Source organism: Phacochoerus africanus, chromosome 11 (genome assembly GCF_016906955.1).
Source record: "Phacochoerus africanus isolate WHEZ1 chromosome 11, ROS_Pafr_v1, whole genome shotgun sequence".
NCBI classification, from domain to species: Eukaryota; Metazoa; Chordata; class Mammalia; order Artiodactyla; family Suidae; genus Phacochoerus; species Phacochoerus africanus.
In genome coordinates, this window is record NC_062554.1 from 123,177,976 (window position 1) to 123,201,964 (window position 23,989).

The 23,989-nt window shown below is 40.8% G+C and overlaps 1 protein-coding gene across 1 annotated transcript in view; it reads left to right on the forward strand.

The window, feature by feature from the left end:
• The window catches only part of RGSL1 (regulator of G protein signaling like 1), a 63,914-nt gene that overhangs the window by 35,175 nt on the left and 4,750 nt on the right, over positions 1 to 23,989 (forward strand). The window contains exons 12-19 of the mRNA XM_047754409.1: positions 5,465 to 5,658; positions 7,676 to 7,793; positions 8,499 to 8,616; positions 14,631 to 14,760; positions 18,356 to 18,530; positions 21,472 to 21,610; positions 21,856 to 21,980; positions 23,248 to 23,357. Of these exons, the coding sequence (XP_047610365.1) occupies positions 5,465 to 5,658; positions 7,676 to 7,793; positions 8,499 to 8,616; positions 14,631 to 14,760; positions 18,356 to 18,530; positions 21,472 to 21,610; positions 21,856 to 21,980; positions 23,248 to 23,357 (1,109 nt within the window). The remainder of the gene's footprint in view (positions 1 to 5,464; positions 5,659 to 7,675; positions 7,794 to 8,498; positions 8,617 to 14,630; positions 14,761 to 18,355; positions 18,531 to 21,471; positions 21,611 to 21,855; positions 21,981 to 23,247; positions 23,358 to 23,989) is intronic.

Below are 23,989 nucleotides of genomic sequence, written 5' to 3' on the forward strand. Positions count from 1 at the left end.
CTGGTTCTTTGAAAAGGTAAACAAAATTGACAAACCTCTGGCCAGGCTCACTAAGAGGAGAAGTGAAAAAACCCAAATAAACAAAATAAGAAATGAAAAAGGAGAAATCACAATGGATACTTCAGAAATACAAAAATAAATAAATAAATAAATAAAATACGAGAATATTATGAACAATTGTATGCCAACAAATTTGACAACCTAGAAGAAATGGACCACTTTCTAGAAACTTACAACCTGCCAAAACTGAATCAAGAAGAAATAGAGCAACTGAACAGACCAGTTGCTAGAAATGAAATTGAATATGTCATAAAAACTCTCCCTAGAAATAAAACTCCAGGACCAGATGCTTCACAGGTGAATTCTACCAAACATACAAAGAGGAACTTATATCCATCCTCCTTAAACTTTTCCAAAAAGTTGAAGAAGGAACACCCCCAAAGACATTCTATGATGCCACTATCACCCTCATACCAAAACCAAAGATACCATGAAAAAAGAAAACTGTAGGCCAATATCTCTGATGAATATAAACGCAAAAATTCTCAACAAAATTCTAGCCAACTGAATCCAACAACGTATGAAAAAGATCATACACCATGACCAAGTGGGATTCATCCCAGGTTCACAAGGATGATTCAACATATGCAAATTAATCACCATCACACACCACAGTAACAAAAGAAAAGTAGAAAACCACATGATCATCTCAATACATGGAGAAAAAGCACTTGACAAAGTCTAATATCCATTCATGTAAAAATTCTTACCAAGGTGGGTATAGAGGGAACATACCTTAACATAATAAAAGCCATTTACAACAAACCCACAGCAAATATAATGGAAAAAGTGGAAGCCTTCCCACTAAAATCTGGAACAAAACAAGGATGCCTACTCTCACCACTGTTATTCAACATATTATTGGAAGTCCTAGCCACAGCAATTAGACAAAAATAAATAAAAGGCATCCAAATAGGAAGAGAAGAGATAAAACTGTCACTGTATGCAGATGACATGATACCATATATAGAAAATCCTAAGGATTCAACCCAAAAACTACTTGAACTGGTCAACAAATTCAGCAAAGTAGCAGGATATAAGATTAACATTCAGAAATCAGTCGCATTACTAACAATGAAATGTTAGAAAAGGAATATAAAAATGCAGTACCTTTTAAAATTGCACCCCCAAAAAATCAAATACCTGGGAATAAACCTGATCAAGGAGGTGAAAGATTTATATGCTGAGAACTATAAAACATTAATCAAGGAAATCAAAGAATATGTAAAGAAATAGAAAGATATTCCATGCTCCTGGGTTGGAAACAAATAATACTGTAAAAATGGCCATACTACCCAAAGAAATCTACAGATTCAATGCCATTCCTATCAAATTACCCATGACATTTTTCACAGAACTAGAACAAACAGTCTGAAAATTTATATGGAACCACAAAAGACCCAGAATTGCCAAAGCAATCCTGAGGAACAAAAATCAAGCAGGAGGCATAACTCTCCCAGACTTCAGGCAATAGTACAGAGCCACAGTAATCAAGATAGCATGGTACTGGTACCAAAACAGACATAGAGACCAATGGAACAGAATAGAGAGCCCAGAAATAAACCCAGACACCTATGGTCAATTAATCTTTGACAAAGGAGCCAAGAATATAAAATGGGAAAAAGACAGTCTTTTCAGCAAATAGTGCTGGGAAAACTGGACAGCCATATGTAAATCAATGAAATGGAACACACCCTCACACCATGCACAAAAATAAATTCAGAATGGCTTAAAGATTTAAACCTAAGACAAGATACCATCAAACTCCTAGAAGAGAATATAGGCAAAACATTCTCTGATATCAACCTTGCAAATGTTTTCTCAGGTCAGTCTCCCAAAACATCAGTAAGTCAGAAAGAGAAAGATAAATGCCATATGATATCACTTATATCTGGAATCTAATATACGACACAAGTGAACCTTTCCACAGAAAAGAAAATCATGGACTTGGGGAACAGACTTGTGGTTGCCAAGGGGGAGGGAGTGGGATGGATGGGGTTCTTGGAGTTAATAGATGCAGACTATTGCCTTTGGAATGGACAAGCAATGGGATCCTTCTGTGTAGCACTGGGAACTATGTCTGGTCATTTATGATGGAGCATGATGTGAGAAAAAAGAATGTACACATGTATGTGTGACTGGATCACCTTGCTGTGCAGCAGAAAATTGACAGAACACTGTAAGTGAGCTATAATGGAAAAAATAAAAATCATTATTAAAAAAAAGCAATACACATTCTTTTCAAGTGCACCTGTAATGTTCTCCAGGATAGATCACATGCTAGGCCACAAAACAAGTCTCAACAAATTAAAGAGGCTAGAAATTATATCAAGCTTTTTTTTTTTCTTTTTTGGGCTTCACCTGCAACATATGGAAGCTCCCAGGCTAGGGGTCCAATCAGAGCTGCAGCTGTCTGCCTGTGCTACAGCCACAGCAATATGGGATCTGAGCTGCATCTGTGACCTATGCCACAGCTCACAGCAATGCTGGATCCTTAGCCCACTGAGAAAGGCCAGGGATCAAACCCACATCCTCATGGATAGTAGTCAGGTTTGTAACCCACTGAGCCTCAATGGGAACTCCTATCAAGCATTTTTAAGTGTCTTTAACAGATGAATAAATACACAATAGACTATTACTCAGCCTTGAAAAATAATGAAGGAGTTCCCTTTGTGGCTCCCCGGTTAATGAACCCGACTAGAATCTATGAGGATGCAGGTTTGATCCGTGGCCTCACTCAATGGGTTAAGGATCTGGCGTTGCCCTGAGCTGTAGTATAGGCTGAAGATGTGGCTTGGATCCCACATTGCTGTGGCTCTGGTATAGGCTGGTGGCTACAGCTCTCGTTGGACCCCTAGCCTGGGAACCTCCATATGCCACAGGTGCAGCCCTAAAGAGATTTTAAAAAAAAATGAACTTCTGCCATTTGCAACAATGTGGGTGGACCTAGAGGATATTATGCTTTGTGAAATAAGTCAGACAAAGACAAATACTCTATACTATCACTTACATGTGGAATCTAAAAAAAAAAAACAAATGAATGAATATAACAAAATAAAGCAAATGAATGAATATAACAATACAGAAACAGACTAATAGATATAGAGAACAAACTGGTTACCTGTGCGGAGAGGGGATGGAGGAGGGACATGATAGGGGTAGGGAATTAAGAGATGTAAGCTACTATGTATAAAATAAACAAGTAACAAGGATATATTGAACAACACAGGTAAATATAGTCATTATTTTGTAATAATATGTCATACACCTGAAACTAATGTAATATTGAAAATCAACTATACCTCAATAAAATAGAAAAAAAAAAACAGTGGAGACTAAAGGTGATAGGACAATCTAGTCAAACTAAACTCAAGGGAAGTAAAAGGAAGTAAATAATAAATATTAGAGTGAAAATCAGTAAAATAAAGAGAAAATATAGAGAATCCAGGTGCAAATAGGTTTTTTATAAAGATCAATAAAACTGATAAACTGTTAGCTATACTGAGAAAGAGGAAAAAGTGAGATGACACAGATCATTAAAATCTGCATCAAAAGGGAGGGCATAACCACTGACCCTACAAAAATTAAGAAGATTGTAAAAAAGTACAAGGATTAAATTAGACAACTTAGATAAAATAGATACATTTCTAGAAACACCCAACTTTCTGAAACTGACTCAAGATGAAATGTGAGTAAATCAATGAGAAGAAATTGAATTAATAATTTCACATCTCACAGAGAAAAGTCTGGACACAGATGATTTCACTGGAGAAGCCTACTAAATATTTCAAAAATAAATAATACCAATAGTCTATGAACTTTTTGAGGAAATAGAGGGAAAAAAGATACTGTTAACTTGTTCTATAAGGCCAGTAAGTATTACCCTAATCCCAGACCAAACTTAGCATAAGAAAACTACAGACAAATATCCCTCTCAAACCTACATATAAAAACCTTAACAAAATGTTAGCAAACCAAATTCAACCACATAGAAAAGGATTACAGCATGAGCAAGTAGGATTTATTCTAGGAATGCAAGGTTGATTTAACATCTGAAAATAAATTTTAAAATGTCGTATTAATAGAAATAAGGGGAAAATATCACATGGTTATCTTGATGCATTAAAAGCATGTTTCAAAATCTAGCAGATTTAGGATAAAAACTCTCAATAAATTTAGAAGGAAAACATCTTATCCTTAAAGAGCACATCTAGGAGTTCCCATGTGATTAGTGGTAACAAATCCAACTGTTATCCATGAGGATGCAGGTTCGATCCCTGGCCTCGCTCAGTGGGTTAAGGATCCAGCTTTTCTGTGAGCTGTGGTATAGGTCGCAGACGTGGTTTGGATCCTGAGTTTCTGTGGCTGTGGCGTAAGCTGGCAGCTGCAGCTCCTATTCAGCCCCTAGCCTGGGAAGTTACATATGCTGCAGTATGGCCCTAAAAAGATTTTTTTTTAAATCACATCAATGAAAAATCTATAGCCAACATCATTCTTAATGAGATAGGTATATAATGGAAGAAGAACAAGTTAGACAACTTGTAGATTTGTATGAAGAGGTTTAAATAATAACAGACATAAAGATGAGCTTCAATAGGCAACTGAAATTTTGAAATGGAACTCCCAGAAACTAGATATATAGTTTCACCACATCAATGAAAATTGAAACCACAGAGACCCAGGGGGGGAAATCATAAGAAGATTGAATTGAAACATTAGGAGCACCTGTATGTAAGGAACTGTGAAAGAAAAAATCAGCAATGGGGATTTAGAGAGGTTGGGTTTTTTGTTGTTTTTGTTTTTTGTTTGTTTGTTTGTTTTTGTCTTTTTAGGGCTGCATTCGTGGCATATGGAGGTTCCCAGGCTAGGGTCTAATCAGAGCTGTAGCTGCTGGCCTATGCCAGAGCTACAGCAATGCCAGATCCGAGCCATGTCTGTGACCTACACCACAGCTGGCAAACCAGATCCTTAACCCACTGAGAGAGGCCAGGGATCGAACCCACAACCTCATGGTTCCTAGTCGGATTTGTTAACCACTGAGCCAGGATGGAAACTCCGAATTTAGAGATATTGATCCATATGTGCTGATTACTCATGTTCTGTCTTACTGAGATGACTGCCAATAAATCCATATACAAAAAGGTTTCCTTGAAAAAAAAATCACTTTTAAAATACTACTCTTCCTCTTCCCTTGGGTTTGTCAAATGATTGGACTAAGATTAGAATGGGTACATAAAATTTATCTCCAAGGAAATAGGCAGAGTAACCAATTCATATACCCTGCTCTTCAGTCACAGTTAAAGGCCCCACAGCCTGGGAGATGCCCTTCCTCATTCCCTAACTGGAGCAGAAACCAATGTCACCGTCCCTTTCTCTCCACCAATGATGCTTGCTTGTTTTCCAGCAACTTGACAGAAGTCCTCCTAAATGCACAGCACTTGGAGTTCTTTAGGGAGTTCCTCAGAGAACGGAAGGCTGAAAGCCCATTGCAATTCCTGGTGGCCATACAGAAGATCAGTACTGAGACAAATGAAAAGACTTACAGGTCTCTCTTTGAAAACATAATCAAGACTTTCTTCCACGGCAAAACCTCTCCTGGTATGCATCCTCCTCTCCTGACAATGTTTCCTTCAATCTTTAGAATCTTAGGAGAAGTGTTTGGGAAAGAGCCTGTCTTAAGATAGCTCCCTGAGCTAGCAGAACTAGCAGCAGCCACACAGGGCAGTGTGGAGACAAAGATTAAGAGGGACAGTGAAAGCAGAAAACAATAATAAATCTATTTTTTTCATTGAAGTATATTTGACTGACAATATTATATTGGTTTCAGATGTAGAAATAGTGACTCTATATTTTTATAGATTGTAATCCATTTAAAGTTATTATAAAATATTGGCTATATTCCCTGTGCTGTACAATATATCCTTGTATCTTATCTATTTTATACATAGTAGCTCATATCTCTTCATCCCCCACTCCTATTTTGCTCCACCTCCCTTCCCTTTCGCCTCTGATAACCACTGGTTTGTTCTCTCCACCAGTAAGTCTGTTTCTGTTTTGTTCCATTCAATCATTTGGTTTATTTTTTAGATTCCACATGTAAGTGATGACACTTTATAGTATTTCAAAAAAGAAAAATCAAATTATCATTCTTTTTCTTAAAGAAAAAAGGAGAACTGAAAGAAAGAAGCATAAGCCAAGAAAACTGTGTGCATTGTTGTTCTTTTATATGTAACCAATTCTAAAGTATGATGTTGAAAAGACAGAATGGATGGTTGGTTAAAGTCAAAATGTGCTAATGTGCTAATAATTCCTGAAACAGGAGTTTTATTTAAGTTCTCAATGTGTGTTAGTATTTAGTTTTTTATAATAAATAAGAAAATTGTAGAAAAACTAAAAAATAATAATACAATAATAAATCAAAAATACGGTAGTACTAGTAAAAGAACCCAAGCTTAAAACACTTGCACTTATGTGTTTTGAAATATATCCTCTCATTTAACTTCATTCAACCCTGAAAATAGGAGTTTATTTAATCCTTATAAGGTAGGGATAAATATCTCTACTTTATAATGAAGATGGTAAAACACAGAGAAGTTAGCTATTTTGTCCACTTGGTAGAACTCAAATTCAAACCCAAGTCATTTGAAATTAAGTAGACTGGAGTTAATACAAGAGCAAGAGTTAGCAGCATGCAAAGTTGGAGTGTCCAACATCCATGTGTTGTAAAGACTGCTGTGAGGCAGTGAAAAGGAGAACTATCTCCCTGAAAATATGTTTCATAAATTTTGTCTTATTTCCTTGCCTAAGTCAGTAGGGTAAATCTGACTCATGCAAACTCATCTTGTCCAGAAGCAGAAGTGGCAAGTAAATTATTGACCTGTAATTCTAGAGGAAGACAAAGGGAGTAAGCATGATCCCACCCTGGAGGTAAACAAATCTTATAGCAAAGCGATGGAGGGAAAGCCTCCTGTTTTGGCACAGTCGAAGAGATGTGGGGGTTGCTGGTGGCAAACCAAGATAGGTTATAAATTCTGTGGAAGTAGGAAAAGAGGTAAAATGGCAAGTCTTTACTTGTAAATAATATTTATTTGTTGAGTCTCAGGATATCAAGTTCTGTGCATCATTTTGAATGAGTTCAAAGAGAAAGAAGAGTATGCAGATCCTGTCCTTAATTTTAAGTTTTAAGTCTTATAATGAACACAGTAGTCTTTGAACACCTGAAGAATCATATTTCCCTTAGAAAACTTGTTAATAATCTTGGATTTCCCATCTGCCTCAGCCACTTAACTTTAATCCTTTATTCTTCTGCTCTCTTCCTAAACTGGAAACTTCAAACTAGCTGCAGAAAGGAGTCCCTTAAACATTTCTTTCCTATTTAGCATTTATCTTGGAAATTTGAATGGAACTAAACCAGGAGAGTATTTGTTCTACAGATGCGCTTACACATAACATTCCAGATGTGCTTTTGAGATCTTCACAAAAATTGTGGAGAGCTAAGTCTAACCAGATTCAGAATAAGGAACCATAGGGCTCTGAGATGAAAAAAAACTCCAATTAACCTCAGAGAGGGTAGACAAGAAAATGATGGCTTTTCTTCTCTCTCTTGCATTTTTAGAGGAAATGCTGCAGTGTGATGCCCCTATTATCAAAGAAGTCTCTAACATGCATCATATCAGCACAACAACACTGTTAATGCTCCAGACCTATGTCATGAAATCTCTGGAAGAGAAGTGGTGAGTGTCCTGGGTGAAGGCAGTGATACTCTGAAGCTGCTCGCTGGGTTCTGAAAGCCGTTTTAGTCTCATAAGCCACTCTCATAGTTCATTGCCAGAGCCTCCCTATAAAAAGAAGCCAAACTTATCTCAAACCTTCTTACTTACCTGCTTACACACACACACACACACACACACACACACACACACATACACACACTCACTCACACACATTTCTGTTCACCTGCCTGAACAAGGAACACTACAATATTGATCAGGAAGAACAGGCTGACATGAGCAAAGGATTGAAATGATAAGAAGAGGGGTTTGGGGGAGGTCTAGTTTGTTTTTGCTTTTTAGGGCCACACCCATGGCATGTGGAAGTTCCCAGGCTAGGGGTCGAATTGGAGCTACAGCTGCCTGCCTACCCAACAGCCACAGCAACTTGGGATCTGAGCTGAGTCTGTGACCTACACCACAGCTCATGGCAATGCCGGGTCCCTGACCCCCTGAGCGAGGCCAGGGATCGAACCCACATCCTCGTGGACACTAGTCAGATTTGTTTCCACTAAGCCACAATGGGAATTCCAAGAAGAGTATTTTTGAGCATCTCACCATTCCCCAATTCCCCCTTCCTCCAAAAGCTGCTGTGATAGGTTTGCCTTGGCCTACCTTTTACATGCTAGGTGTTTGCCTTTACTGATACTCTTGGTCTCCTTATGGCAGGTTTAAAGATTACCAAGACCTGTTTCCACCTCGTCCTCCGGAGACAGAAACTGAAATACCACTGACCTCACCAGGGAAGCCTTCAAAGATGGTAACAACTTACCGGCAAGAATCCCAGGTCAGTGAGGGAGAGAGTGAAGGCGAGACACTGGGGTCAAGGAGACCACTGCCTTGGCATTGTCCACCATCTGGAAGTTTCACCATTAGCATATTTATTCACCAAGACATACTCTTGCGATAGGCTTTCAAATCTTCATTTACAAAGGAGGAATCTAAGGCCCAGAGAAATTGTTACAGTGAAAATTTAAGGAAATCCCTGTTCCCTCTCTGTGATTTGAACCAATTGAGTGATGGGGACAGGGGGTGATCAAAATGTCAGTGTTTTCACTGCTGACAGCTAGTTTGGAGGACATGGATTGGCTCTGAAGCCAAGTGGGTTTGATAATCCTCTCTGCACCCTTACTTAATTACTTACTTACTTACATGTCCAGTTACTGGCATAAAGAAACAACTAGGCCTCCATTTACCTGGGTGAGCTCCTTACTATACGACAAAGGGCAGGTCTGAACACAGGTGTCTGCAGATCGGTAGCTCCCAGAGAGTTACAGAAGGCTAAAGAGCAGGAAGTGCCCATTTCCTTCTTCCAAACCCATCAATTATCTAACTCATTCTTTCTCCCATGGGAGAAAAGAAAAAGGAAAGGGGAGACATGAATGTTATTCAGGAAAGTCCCTTCTTGTGGTTTGAGAAATGAAAATACATGCTCCTCTTAAAGAATCACTTGCTCAATGTGTTATAGAATTGGTGATCAGAAAGTTCCATCTGACTCTAAAGATATGTGAAAGTATTTCTGAAAATAATGTCTATGCCACTCACAGACATAGAGAACAAACCAGTGGTTATCGGTGAGGGGAGGGAAGAGGGAGTGGAAATAGAGGGGTTGGGGGAAAAGGGATTACTATGGGATTATAGGAAATCATGCATGTGAAACTCTTGAAAATAGTAAAGCGCTATAGAGTTTAAAGAATCTTTCATTTAATTAAAAAAAAGATGAGGAAAAAAATTTTAAAACCCAGCAGATCCCTAAATTGTATACATATTATAATCGCAACTATGTAAAATTGTATACACACTGGGAGAAGTAAAAGCAACTATGTTATAAGAGTGAAAAAAAATAATGCCTATGCCCACCGATGCAGTACCCCAGATATGAAAACGTTCTGCTCTCTCCTTCCTCTTCTTTATTCCTTCCATGCCTTATGTCAGGGTACCATGAATGATCATGTGAGATATTAAAAAGAATACTGCACCCAGCACAAGGATGCTTTGTTTTAATTTCACGTCTTTCAGTTGCTCTTAGTTAAGAAAGTATAAAAAGGATCTAACATGTACTTGGTGCTTACTTTGTGCCAAGCACTGCACATGGTGATTTACGTATGTTATCACTAACCATCACCACAACCCTGAAAGCTATTGTTTCTGTCTTACATGTGGAGACATTGAGACATAGGTTAAGGAAGTTGATCCAAATTACCCAATTAACGTAAAACTAGGCTCCAGGCTGAAAACTTCTGATACTAAGTCCAATGAGTTTTGTGTTTTACCACTGGCTTTCTAAGGCCAAGCTTGCAGGAGAGGATCAAGATGGCAGAGGAGTAAGATGGGCACCCACCTTCTCCCACAAACACATAAAAAAAAAAAAATCACCTACATGTAGAACAACAATTCTCAGAGAACATCTACTGGACACTGGCAGAAAACCTTAAATTTCCGAAAAGGGCAAGAAACCCTCCACATAACTGGGTAGACAAAACAAAACAAAACAAAACAAAACAAAAAAAAGGAGAGAGGCAAGAAAAAAAAAGGAATCAGGATAGGACCAGAACTCTGAGAAGGAGCTGTGAAGGAGGAAAGGAATCTGCACCCTGGGAGGCCAACTAACTGATGGGGAGATCAGCCAAGACAAAGAAGGAACCTCAGAATCTTGGAGAAAAGTACAGCAGCTAGACTGAGGAGGGCAAAGCAGGAAGAGCCACATGGACCATCGGTAACACCACCCCCAGACACCATAGCCTGAGACACTAGGGTGTGGGCTGGGTGCTAAATCTGTCTTCAGAGGTCAGTGCTTGGGAGAGGAATAGGGTGGGCTTCTTGGAGACAGCCTGGAGGGCTAGGGAGTGGTACACCCAGACTGGGGAGTGGAGCTCCACAGCAGAGGGAGCGTGAGAAGAGGCCTGGGTCCACAGGAGAAGGAAGGCACCATTGTTGGAGAGGGCAAGAGAAGAGGAAGAATTGCCATAGGAATATCTTCCTTTGCACACACTGGGGCTCTTGGGTGGTGGAGCACCTCCTGCACAGATTATAGGTGGCAGGGGCAAATAGCTAGAACTAAAGTGGATACAGAGGGACTTTATCTTAACATAATAAAATCCATTTAAAACAAACCCATGGTCAATAAAATTCTCAAGGAGAAAAGATGAAAGCCTTCCCACTAAAATCTGGAACAAGAATGCCCACTCTCACCACTTTTATTCAACATAGTATTGGAAGTCCTAGCCACAGCAATCCAACAAACAAAAGAAATAAAGGATATCCAAATTGGAAAAGAAGACATTAAATTGTCACTCTCTCTGTGCAGATGACATGATACCATATACAGAAAACCCTAAGGACTCCACACAAAAACTACTACAACTGATCAATGAATTCAGCAAAGTAGCAGGATACAAGATTAACATTCAGAAATTGATTGCATTTCTGTATACTAACAATGAAATATTAGAAAAGGAATATAAAAGTACAATACCTTTTCAAATTACACCCTTAAAAATGAAATACCTAGGAATAAACCTCATCAAGGAGGTTAAAGACATATGCTGAGAACTATAAAATGTTAATGAAATTAAGGAAGATTCAAAGAAATTGAAGGATATTCCAGGCTCCTGGACTAGAAGTATTAATATCATTAAAATGGCCATACTACCCAAAGCAATCTACAGATTTAATGCAATCCCTATCAAATTATCCATGATGTTTTTCACAGAACTAGAACAAACAATCCAAAAATGTATATGGAACCATAAAAGACCTAGAATTACCAAAGCAATCCTGAGGGGAAAAAAAACAGCAAGAGGCATAACTCTCCCAGATTTCAGACAGTATTACCAAGCTACAGTAATCAAGACAGTGTGGTTCTGATACAAAAAGGGACATAGAGACCAATGTAACAGAATAGAGAGCCCAGAAATAAACCCAGACACCTATGGTCAATTAATCTTTGACAAAGCAGGCAAGAATATAAAATGGGGAAAAGACAGTCTCTTCAACAAGTGGTGCTGGGAAAACTGGACAGCTGCATGTAAATCAATGAAACTAGAACACACCCTCACACCATGCACAAAAATAAACTCAGAATAGCTTAAAGACTTAAATGTAAGACGAGACACCATAAAATTTCTAGAAGAGATCATAGGCAAACTATTCTCTAAAATCAGCCATACAAATGTTCTCTTAGGTCAGTTTCCCAAGGCAATAGAAATAAAGACAAAAATAAACCAATGAGTCCTAATCAAACTGACAAGCTTGGAAACCATTAAAAAAAAAAAATCAAAAAGACAACCTACAGGAGTTCCCGTCGTGGCGCAGTGGTTAACAAATCCGACTAGGAACCATGAGGTTATGGGTTCGGTCCCTGCCCTTGCTCAGTGGGTTAAGGATCCGGCGTTGCCGTGAGCTGTGGTGTAGGTTGCAGACATGGCTTGGATCCTGCATTGCTGTGGCTCTGGCATAGACCGGAGGCTACAGTTCCAATTTGACCCCTAGCCTGTGAACCTCCATATGCCGAGGGAGCAGCCCAAAGAAAATAGCAAAAAGACAAAAAAAAAAAGACAACCTACAGAATGGAAAAAAATAGTTGCAAATGATGCAACTGACAAGGGCTTAATCTCCAAACAAACAACCCATACAACTCAACAGCAAAAAAAAAAACAAACACAAAAAAACCCATTGAAAAATGGGCAGAGGACCTAAATAGACATTTATTCAAAGAATACATATGGATGGCCAGCAGGCGCATGAAAAAAATGTTCAACATCACCAATTATTCGAGAAATGCAAATTAATACTGCAATGAGGTACCTCTTCACACTAGCTATAATTAATAAGTCTACAAACAGCAAATGCTGGAGAGGGTGTATAGAAAAGGGAACCCTCCTGCACTGTTGTTGGGAATGTAAATTGGTACAACCACTAAGGAAAACAATATGGCGGTACCTCAGAAAACTAAATATCAAACTACCATATGATCCAGCAACCCCACTCCTGGGCATATATCCAGACAAAACTTTCATTCAAAAAGGTACATGCAGAAGCTCCTGGTGTGGCACAACAGAATAAGCAGCATCTTGGGAGTGCTGGGATGCATGTTTGATCCCCAGCTGGGCACAATGGGTTAGGAATCTGGCATTGCCGCAGCTGCAGCTTAGTTTGCAGCTGTGGCTAAGATCTGATCCCTTGCCCCAGAGCTCCATATGCAGCAAGGCAGAAAAAAAAAAAAAAAGATACATGCACCTCCATTTTCATTGCAGCACTATGCATAATAGCCAAGACATGGAAACAACCTAAATGTCCATTGACAGATGAATGAATTAAGAAGATATGGTGCATATACAGAATGGAATACTACTCAGCCATAGAAAAGAACAAAATGTCACTTGCAGCAACATGGATGGATGTAGAGATTCTCATTCTAAGTGAAATAAGTCAGAAAGAGAAAAACATACCATATGATATCACCTATGTGGGGAATCGAAAATATAGCACAAATTAACATATCTACAGACAGAAACAAATTCATGGACATAGAGAATGGACTTGTGATTGCCAAGGGGGAGGGGAAGGGAGTGAGATGGATTGGGAGTTTGGGGTTAGTAGATGCAAACTATTACATTTAGGACAGATAAGCAGTGAGGTCCTGTGTATAGCACAGGGAACTCTATCCAATCACTTGTGATAGAACAGGATAGAATAGGAGAAAAAAAGAATGTATATATATATGTATAACTGGGTCACTTTGCTGTACAGCAAAAATTGACAAAACATTGTAAATCAACTATAATAACAATTTTGTAAATAAAAAATAAAAAGCTTTTTGAAGATAGGAATTCTCTGGTGGCCTAGTAGTTAAGGGTTCAGCTATGTCACTGCTGTGGCTTTAGTTCAATCCCTGGCCTGGGAAATTCCGAATGCCATGTGCACTGCCAAAAAAATAAAAGGAGTTGTTTACACTGTACCCTGTGTTATTTCAACACCTGCTAAAGGAACAATTAAAAATAAATAATCCAGGGTTTAAAAAAAAAAGATTAGAAATTAAACCAGTTATAATGGAAAAAATAAAAATCATTTAAAAATGAATAAATTTTCTTTTACTTTTTAACTTAAAAAAAAAGATTTAAAAAAAAAAATAAAGCCATGCTTACATTGACGGATCTCTATAGAATGAGTCAGCTGAACTAGTTGATCAACTAGATTCCTTCTGGCTCTAAATATCACTTTATCAAGGGATAAATAAACCAGAGAATGGCCACTGGACATCAAGAAATGGATGAAGAAACATAATATGCATTTGTGTGTGTTCATGTGTGTGTGTGGGGGGGTTGTATGACTATGTGCATGTTGTTATATTTCTCTTTTCGTAATGCTTAGAAATGGTTTACTCACTTCCTAATTTCAACATTTCAAAATCTGCCTGAGCCATTATTCCCTTCTTGTGAGTCACACTTATGTGTGTCCTCTGTTTCTTCCTGTTTTTAGCTCACACTCCCTCTCCCAATCATGGCATTTCAGATCTTCACTGTAGAAAGACTATGGTAGAAGGAGCATTGCCAATGGCCCCAGTCATGCCTGGGTGAAGCCACAATCATCCATTTGGCAGCCCCTTGTTCTGGGGAGGATTATACAAGTTCTCTGACCTGAGTTTCCTCACCTTTAAACTGGAGCTAAAAATTATTCCTTTTAAAGGAGATGTTTTGAGGATTAAATGTAATGAACGTCAAGTTTCTGACTCGTAGTAGACTCTCACACAGCAAGCTATGTTAATGTAGGGACTTGCCATACTCCTTTCTCTTTGCACAGAAGAGAGGCTGTCTGAAGATGATCAGTTTCATCAAGAGCTTCTGTAGGTACCGCAGGTTTATGTCTAATCCCCATAAGCGCCAGGAATTTGAAGACTATCTTCGCCTGGAAATGCACAACACCAAGGAAAGTAAGTCACTTCTCTATTTACTCCCCTTCTCTATTGATATTTTTAGCTACAAGGGTTAGCGCAGGTAAGAAGCTGCAGAGCTTGCTGCTTTGTGTCGTGCTGTTACAGAACCAAACCTGGGTCTGCTAACCTGCCTGCAGTACAGCCAGTCTGTTGACCCTGGGTCGTGGTGAAGCAAAGTACAGTGTTTATTGCAAGGCATCCAGCATAGAGCCAAGCAAAGAGCATGGGCAGCTCATGCTCAAAACCCTGAACTCAGAGTTCCCGTCATGGCTCAGCGGTAATGAACCCAACTAGTATCCATGCAGATGCAGGTTTGATCCTTGGCCTTGCTCAGTAGGTTAAGGACCCGGCGTTGCTGTGAGGTCACAGACTCGACTCAGATGTGGCGTTGCTGTGGCTGTGGTGTAGGCTGGCAGCTACAGCTCTGATTTGATCCGTAGACTGGGAACCTCCATACCACAGGTTCAGCGCTAAAAAGACAAAGACAAAAAAACAAAAAACAGAAAACACACAAACCAACCTGAAACCCCCAGTGGCTTTTAGAGAAGGGTTCTTAAAGGCAAGGTGACGGAGAGGATCACAGAGTACCTGATCAGCTCACGGGCATTCTTCTGATTGGTGGTGAGGTAATTAGGAGTCAGCATCATCAGCCTTCTTGTTCCAACTGGTCTGGAGTCTACCTGCTGTTGGTCAGCATGTAGTTAACTTCTTTCACCTGGTAGGGGTTCTAGTATCTGTAAAACAACTTAAAGATATGGCTTAGAATATTATCTACAGCCCTCGAGGAGGAACTAAAGGTCCTTGACATTGTTTTATGGCTAAACTATTATTATTTTGTCTTGCTTGGCCGTTTACCTTGGTTTCTGAATTTTCTCACTTTTCTGATTAAAGTTGCTCTTTGGAATTCTGGGAAAGCCTAAGAGGCTAAAGGAGGCAGGGGATGTGGGGTAGGGGTGAGGGGGTGTCTGTTCCTGGGAAGGCGCCGAAATAATTCCATGTAATTAATACATGTAAAGCATCTTAAAACTATTCATGGCAATAGTAAGTGCTATAAAAAGGTTAGCCACTGTATGGTAAAAGAATCTGAAAAAGAATCGATATATATGGGTGATTCACTTTGCTGTACTCCTGAAACTGACACAATATTGTGAGTCAATTATACTCGAATAAATTTTTTTTAAAAAAGAGCTAGCCAGTATTCTTGCTATTTTTATATAATTGTGATGAGTGATCCCGATGATAATTGCAGAGAAACCCTAACTAGTCAAGGAAGAGGCTCAGGGAAGATTTCTCCCAGAAGATAACATAAAGTTGAGTTTTCAGGAATTAGCAAGTTAGGTGGGCAAAATAGGACAAGAGCAACTTCTAGGTCTGCATAGAATCTTAAAATAAGAAAAAGGATGATGCAGTTTAGGAACTGCAATCAGGGAAGTTGGACTAGAAGTTAAGAAAATGGAGAAAAGTACCTGAGATAAAAATGGGGGAATTAACAGTGACAAGTCTCTTCTCTCTTGATGACTTTTAAGTTGTTACAACTCTCACTTTAACAAATAAAACTTTTTGTTTTATAATTGCTTAGCAACCAAATATTTAGGATTTAAGACTACTCTTTCGTTTCTTCTTTTAAATAAAAATCAGCTCAAACCTTAACGCCGTAGAATGGTAGGAAGTCCAATTTTACCCTTCTTCAACTCCCCACGTCCCAGTATTGTATGACAGCCAATGACGAAGGCACTTTAGCACTTCAGTGGGAGAGCTGCTTGATCTGCTATTACTGTAGTTTAGCCTCTTCCAATATTGTCATATCCTTCAATTAACGGACCCATTTATCATTATGAGAGGACTTTTTATCTGTGAGTAATGTTTTTTTTTTTTCCCTTTCTTTCTTGCTTGCTTTCTTTCTTTTACTTTTTGTCTTTTTAGGGCCACATCTGTGGCATATGAAAGTTCCCAGGCTAGGTAGGGGGTCTAATCGGAGCCACAGCTGCCCACCTACGCCATAGCCACAGCAACTCGGGATCCAAGCCATGTCTGCAACCTACACCACAGCCCACGGCAATGCTGGGTCCCCAACCCACTGAGCGAGGCCAGGAATCCAACCCAAATCCTCATGGATACTAGCTGGATTCATTTCCGCTGAGCCGCAATGGGAACTCTGTGGGTAATATTCATTTATCTGAAATGTACTTTGATAATGAACATAATCATTCCAGCTCTCTTTTTATTAGTGTTAGCATAAAGACCTAATTTCATTTCTTTATTTATAATCTATTTATGCCTTACATTTACAGTGCTTTTCTTGTAGCCAGCATAGAGTTGGGTCTTGCTTAAAAAAATCCAACCTGACAACCTTAGCTCAGTTGAGAGACAATTGTTAAATATTCAAGAATGTTGTGAGCCAGTTGATAAACAAGTGACAGCTTGATATCAACCACAGTGGGAGTATTTACTACAGAAATTAACAAATAATCCAAATTGGGTTTTCCCTCCACTGCAAGAGCTGCTTTACAGGTATACCACTGATTCTGGTTTTTTTTAGGGATTGATTTAGCACCTCTTTTCCTAAAATACCCAACCATCATATCAACATTCTCTGTTATCCAGACTTTTTTCCCTTCAGGCTCAAGTCTAAGAGATAAAGATAGATTGTAGGGCAGTAGAGAGGGACCTTGTGTCTTTTCAGTGACGTACTCCTAGGACCTTGCACAATGGGACATAACACGTGGTGGGTGTCTCTTGAACGTTGTAGTTATACTTCCATCCTATATGTAACATTGAGCCAAAAGGAATCCTACTTAGGCCACAGGGAGCGCCAATCTCACATCAGTTATTCCTGAACAGATATTCAGAATAAAGGGCTTAATAAAGGGATAGTACCTTCTGGAGCTGAATTAGACAATTTTCCTAAACCAGGCAGTTAACCAAGGTCTCCTTGTCAGTCTAGCTCCAAAGAGTTCTCAGCCCCAAATCCCTGTGAAAGGATTTCTTTGGCTATATCTTAGTCAAAATTTAGAAATTTTCTAAGTGTCTTACTTTTCTGAGTCACAATCTAAACCTTCTAGAAGCTTCAGTGCTTTTCTTTACGCATTTCTGTCTCTTTCCCACTCAGTTTCTAATAAACTTCTTCTTTTGCTCTTCATGTTTACCTTTTATTTTGTGTTGTTTTCCCAGTGTACTTCTAAATGATTTCCCTGATAAACCTTGAATAAGCATTATCGGAACCACACACTCCATTTTGAAAGTCACTTAGGCAGTTTCTGCAGAAATGTTGGGGATTAGCCTAACTTCTGTGTTGATTGTATTTCTAATATTAGTCAAGCACCAGGAAAACATCGTTCAGTAATCAGTTGTTTTGTTTTGTTGCTTTGCTTTTGGTAAGTATGTTGTCATACTAGTCTGACAGAAGGCTTGTTAGCAGCCTTTGAAATCTAAATAAAAGGTTGAGCCCAGAGGTGGGACCCCCTATTTCAAAAGGGCTAAAGGTGAGCCCACAGTTTCTTTTGGTCGTTTTGATCAGTCTCAGGTTGAAGACTTCGGGCTTAAGAATGATGTCGTCACATTAAATGCTAATTCCTTTCTCTTTGTCTCTCAGATTTTGCCACATCACCAAACATATCAGGACGCCCATTCTCAAATCCCACCGGGAGCCGGAGCGCAGATCACGAGAATGGAGACGGAACCCTCATGAAGCGCCGGCTATTTGGCCACAGGATTATTACTGTCAACTTTGCAATCAATGATTTGTATTTCTTTTCTGAAATGGAGAAGTAAGTTTTCCATCTCTCCTTCTCCTCATGGCTTCCCATAATTTGTTCCTCCCGACAAAACGGCAGCTCCGCTAGGTAGGAGTCGCCCTCTGAAAATCTCACTAAAAGATGCTGCTGTATCCATGTCCACCATCCCTTCCTTTGGGTCCTGAAAGCTCCCCAGTAGTCTGCAGTTCCCAATATTGAAAAGTACTTATTTATACCTAGGAAGTGGAGAACTTTTTTTTCTGTGATTTATTAACATGAGAGAAGTCCTCTTATCTAGCTCTACAGGGCCAAAGTTCTTTACTTAAAGCAAGGAGTTATAATAATAAAAATTGCGTGTATGCATAACATTAAAAGGTTGTTAATATACACTCGCTCATCTGTCAAACTTGAAGTAAAGCCAAAACCATTCCACTAATTGAAGGTCGACACGATTTTATTATATAAACTGTACCCAAAATGCTATCTACTCTTTCTAATTGTTAGAAATTAGAAACTAGAGTTGCTACAAAGCAATTTAATCCTTCCGGATTTGTATATTTGTTTTTGCAATGTTTTAAATTGCCTTGCCCACACTTAACTCAACAGTACTTTTTTAAAAAGCAACTCGTCTTTATTGGAATGCCCCAAAGCATTCAAATTTGTTTTCACAGAAACAACAAATTTCTTTTCTTTTTGCATTCGTAGTTTGTCATGGTTTTTATTTTGTTTTGTTTTGTTTTTTAATTTTATGGCCATACCCACGGCATATGAAATTTCCCAGGCCAGGGACTGAATCCGTGAATCTGTGACCTACAGAGCAGCTGTGGCAATGCCGGATCCTTTAACCCACTGCTCTGGGCCAGGGATAGAACCCACACCTCTGCAGAGACCCAAGCCTCTGCAATTGGATTCTTAAGCCACTGCACCACAGAGAGAACTCCAGTTTGTCAGTTTTCATAAATAGCAAATTACAATAACAACAGGCAAAAATATTTGAGAAGAGATACGAATAACTCTCAGTAAATATTCACCTCAATTCTTTAGAGAAACTTAAGTCCAGGAAAATTTTTCACCAGTGAATATGGTGGGCATGCCATTGGTATCAGGCAGTGTGTTCCTCAGATGCATAGGCACCTGGTATCTGAGCACACCAGTTAGGGGTGTTTGGTTGAGAGGTATTCCATGGCACCACAATGAGGGATTTGGCTCAGCTCCAGCAATGCCTGTTGCTTGTTTATTATTTCTTAGCCTCTGGATTTGGCATTGGAAATGCAAAAAAAAAAAAAAAAGACAGCTAAGACGTTCTCTCTTGGCCAAGATCCCATAGACTAGTGGGACTGGCAGACAAAACACACAAATGAGGGTTAGGAAGGAGGATGATAGGTTCAAGTCAGGTCCAGGAAGTGCATCTGGACCACTGAGTCCTTAAGTATGGTTTCTTGGGAGACAGGTCACCTAAGCTGAACTTTGAAGGAAGAGTGGGGGTTAGTGAGAATTTTTTTTTTTTTTAAGTGTTCAAGAGGGAGGCAAGTGAGGAGCAGGAAAAAGTACCAGACTGAACAGCCTTCCCTGCTGCTGCTCCATTTCCCATCACTGTCATCTCTGCCTTCTCATTAGCCCTCTATAAACTACTCTCTGCGTAGCAGCCAGAGCAGCCTTTTCCCAGTGTAAACCACACTATATCACTCTCCTGCCTGAAATGTTCCAGCGGCTTCCCAGTACCACTGGGATAAAGTCCAAACCTCCTTTCACTGCCTAAAGGGCTCCAGGTGAGCAGGGCCTGCCTGCATCTTGGAGCTCACCTCATGCTACTCACCTCCTGCCCCACGCTCCAGCCATGAGGTTCTCTGCTCTGTCCACTCACACCCCCTGAGCTGGTGCCTGCTTCAGAGCCTTTGCATTCGCTGCCCACTCTTGGGGAAGAAACCTCTGCCCCCCAGGTCATCAGCTGACTGTTTTTTTTCTTTCTCATTGTTCAAGTCTCAGTGGCCACCCCCTTCCCAATCCCATCATCCCCTTTTGTCATCTTCATAGCACTCTACGGCATAGTGAATTATTCATATATTTTCTCAGATGCCTTCTTCCTCTCATTGGTTATAAACTCCTGGAAAGCAGTACTTTGTTTACTGTGTTCACTGCTGAACCCCAGCTCCTGGAATTGCGCCTGCAGAGTAAACCCTTAACAAATGTCCGCTGGTTGATTGTATGAATGGACATGCAAAACAGGCTTCTAACGGAAAGCCCTTGGTATTCTCCTCTGAGAAAGATTTAAAATGATTAAGATTAGAATGGTCTAAGGGAGGAAACGGTGTATTTAAGGTAAGGTATACCTGTCACATTTTGGTTAGGAAAAGAGTATGTTGCCAGGAGACAGAAAGCAGAATGGTGGTTGCCAGGGCCTTGGGGAAGGGAGGAATGGGAGTTAATTTAAAGCATATGTGGTTTTTTGGGGAAGGTAGGAAAAGTCCTGGAGCTGAATGATGGTGATGATGATGCAGTTTATGTGGCTGTACTTAATGCCACTGACCTCTACACTGAAAAATGATGAAACCAGTAAATTTTATGTTATACGTATTTTATTAGAGTAAAAATGTTTGAAGAAAAGGCATATGTTGCTCAGGCAGTGGTGGTAATTATGAGAGGGTCAGCTCAAGAGAGGAAAGAAAGAGCAAGGTAGCCCTCAGCCTTGAAGTACTCAGAGGCAAAACTGATGAAGGGGTCGGGGAAGTAAAGAAGGGAGAATGGGATGAATAAGGGTATTTGTGGTGAAGAAATACTCTTTAACAAGCATCGTATATCATCCGATATATGGTAGGTGCTCAGTTTTTGCCAATGGATGAATTATGATTGAATGAATGAAGTCACAACTGACTTAGGACTGGCCCTTTTTTAAGGCCAGAACTAGGGCTAGACCAGCTGCACGATTTAGTCTTCATTTTCTCCTTGCTGATTTCTTCCTTACTCCTCTTTTTAGATTTAATGATTTGGTGAGTTCAGCTCATGTGCTGCAAGTCAACCGGGCATACAACGAGAATGACGTGATGCTAATGAGGTCCAAAATTAGCATTATCCTAAAGCTCTACCTGCATTCGGAGGTCCCTCCTAGGCTGAGGGTAAGAGGGACTCCCACTTCTCTCTGGCCTTTTGCCAAGAAGCATTTCCCCCACAAAACCCCCCAAAGCTGATTGCAAAGCACTGCCTAAGTCTGGGTTGACCAGATGTCCTTTACCTAGCAGCCCCATGAAAAGCTTCTGCCTTCTGGGGTGGGGGTGGGGAGTCTTGAAAGTCCCAGGGCCAAAAGAGATTTCCTGCCTCCCCTGGAGCATCTGCCAGTGACGGGCTTCCACTCTGTGGGTAGGTGAACATCTCTGAATCCCAGAAGGATGCCATCTTTGCTGCCATTACAGAGGGCCACCTAGATCGGAGCATTTTCCACGGGGCTATCATGGCTCTCTTCCCTGTCATTATGTACTTCTGGAAAAGGTAACTGTCTCCCGTCACCTGAGGACCATGAGGTCAGGAAAAGACATTTGATTTTCTGGAGACGTTGCTGTCTTCCTCTAGCCCTCTGTTTCAGTTTCACAGGAACTAAGATGATGTATTCCTATCCTACTCACTCTCTCTGCCCTTTGCACTCTCTCAATGAACCCTGAATCAGAGGGTGGAAGGCCAAGGAAGACAGCGGATCAGAATGCCTGGCTGCCACTTCTCCCCTGGACTTGCTTGGAATAGGTGTTGGGTTTTCTTAGATGTAGGTTCCTCATCTAAGAATGAGGGTGCACCATAGCTACTTAGGGAGAAATTCTGTCAAGACTCACACCGTTGTGATTGTATTTAAGGGGCCTCATGGAGACTGTAAACCAGAAAAGCTTTGTTCTGTTAAGTTCCAATCCCATAAGTACCCCTAGGGCCCAGTTGCTAGATAGTTCCCTTTTCGAAAGGAACTAGACATTCAAGTTTTTATTCCAGATCTCCCAAGATTAAAGTGGCAAGCGTGACAACTAACTCAATATGAAAATATGATGAGGAAGCTATGAAGGCCAAAACACAAAACTAACACAAAAGGAGTTCTCTGGTGGCCTAGTGAGTTAAGGATCTGGCACTGTCACTGCTGTGGTTTGGGTCACTATTGTGGTGCAGGTTCGATCCCTAGCCTGGTAACTTCTGCATGCCATGGGTGCAGCCAAAAATAATAAATAAATAAAACAAAGTATCTACGCAATATATCCAACCTGTGGCTCGCTGGTCCCCCGTGGTTTGGACCAGGAGACTAGCCCAAGTTCTCCCATCTACTTATTTCCTGCTGTGCTTGGGCCAGGGTCAACTCCAGGGCCAGGGCTGTTGGGAATGAGTGAGGGGATCCTGGCCCTCAGTTAATGGACCAGATGGAAACCAAGGATCAGACCCGAGAGGAGGCCAGTCAGACACTCTGGCTCTACCAGGTGGGGGGAGCGATCTCCTAGTCTAACGCTGAGGCGAGCACCCCGCAGTGAGCCCCTCCCAGGCCTGAGCGCTACAGAGCCTTTATACCCACTGGGGGTTCCAGAAGCAAGTCCCCACCTCAGGCAAAGAGGAGGCCTCAGAGGAAGGGCCTCTGACACGCGGCACCGTGAGGCCAAGGGCTCTACTCGTCTCTGTTGCACGCGCCCTCTCTGTGAGCCCTGGTTCTGACCCAGTGCCCCTGTGCTCCACGATCCAGCCCTTTCACCTGGGAGTTTTCTCCCTGTGACCAGAGCCATTTTTCTCACAGGTTTTGTTCCTGGAAGGCTATTCGCTCTTACTTCCTGTACAAGGGGAAGAAGTTCAAGGACCAAAAACTTTCTCCAAAGTCTGTGTACAAGCACCCTCCTTGGAGCGGAGGTAAGCTCCACCCTGACCCACAGCCCCGTTCTCTAGAAGGCGAGACTCATGAAGGGAGAGCGAGGGCTGGAGGGACCAGCTGTAAGCCCTCCCAGAAGGCCTTTGCTGGGTGGGTGGGGGCTGGGGGTATCTCATTAACTTGGTCCTCAGAGAAGCAGTAAAGTATATTTTCTCTGTGGCTATCAGCGTTAGCAAAAGGGCGCCCCACGCATGCACTGCTCCCCAGCAGGCCTTACCGGGACGCCTCTGGGCATGCAGGTCACGGACCATGTGGTGGGGAATTGGAGGTGACCAGCGCTTTACTGCTGCTGGTGAAGCCCCTGCTCCCACTGTCTCCATTCAGCCCTTCGTGTATTTTATAGCGTTAAGTGAGGGAGTTAAAAAAGTGGATGTAGGTAGACCTCTCAGCTCTGATCCTTAGTTTCCGTCTTGTCCCTTAACTGAAGGCCAGGATCCCCTCACAGATTCCCAACAGTTCCCTTCATGGTTCAGTGGGTTATGAACCCGACTAGGATCCATGAGGATGTGGGTTCGATCCCTGGCCTCACTCAGTGGGTTAAGGATCTGGTGTTGCTGTGGCTGCGGTGTAGGCTGGCAGCTGTAGCTCCGATTCCACACCTAGCCTGAGAACC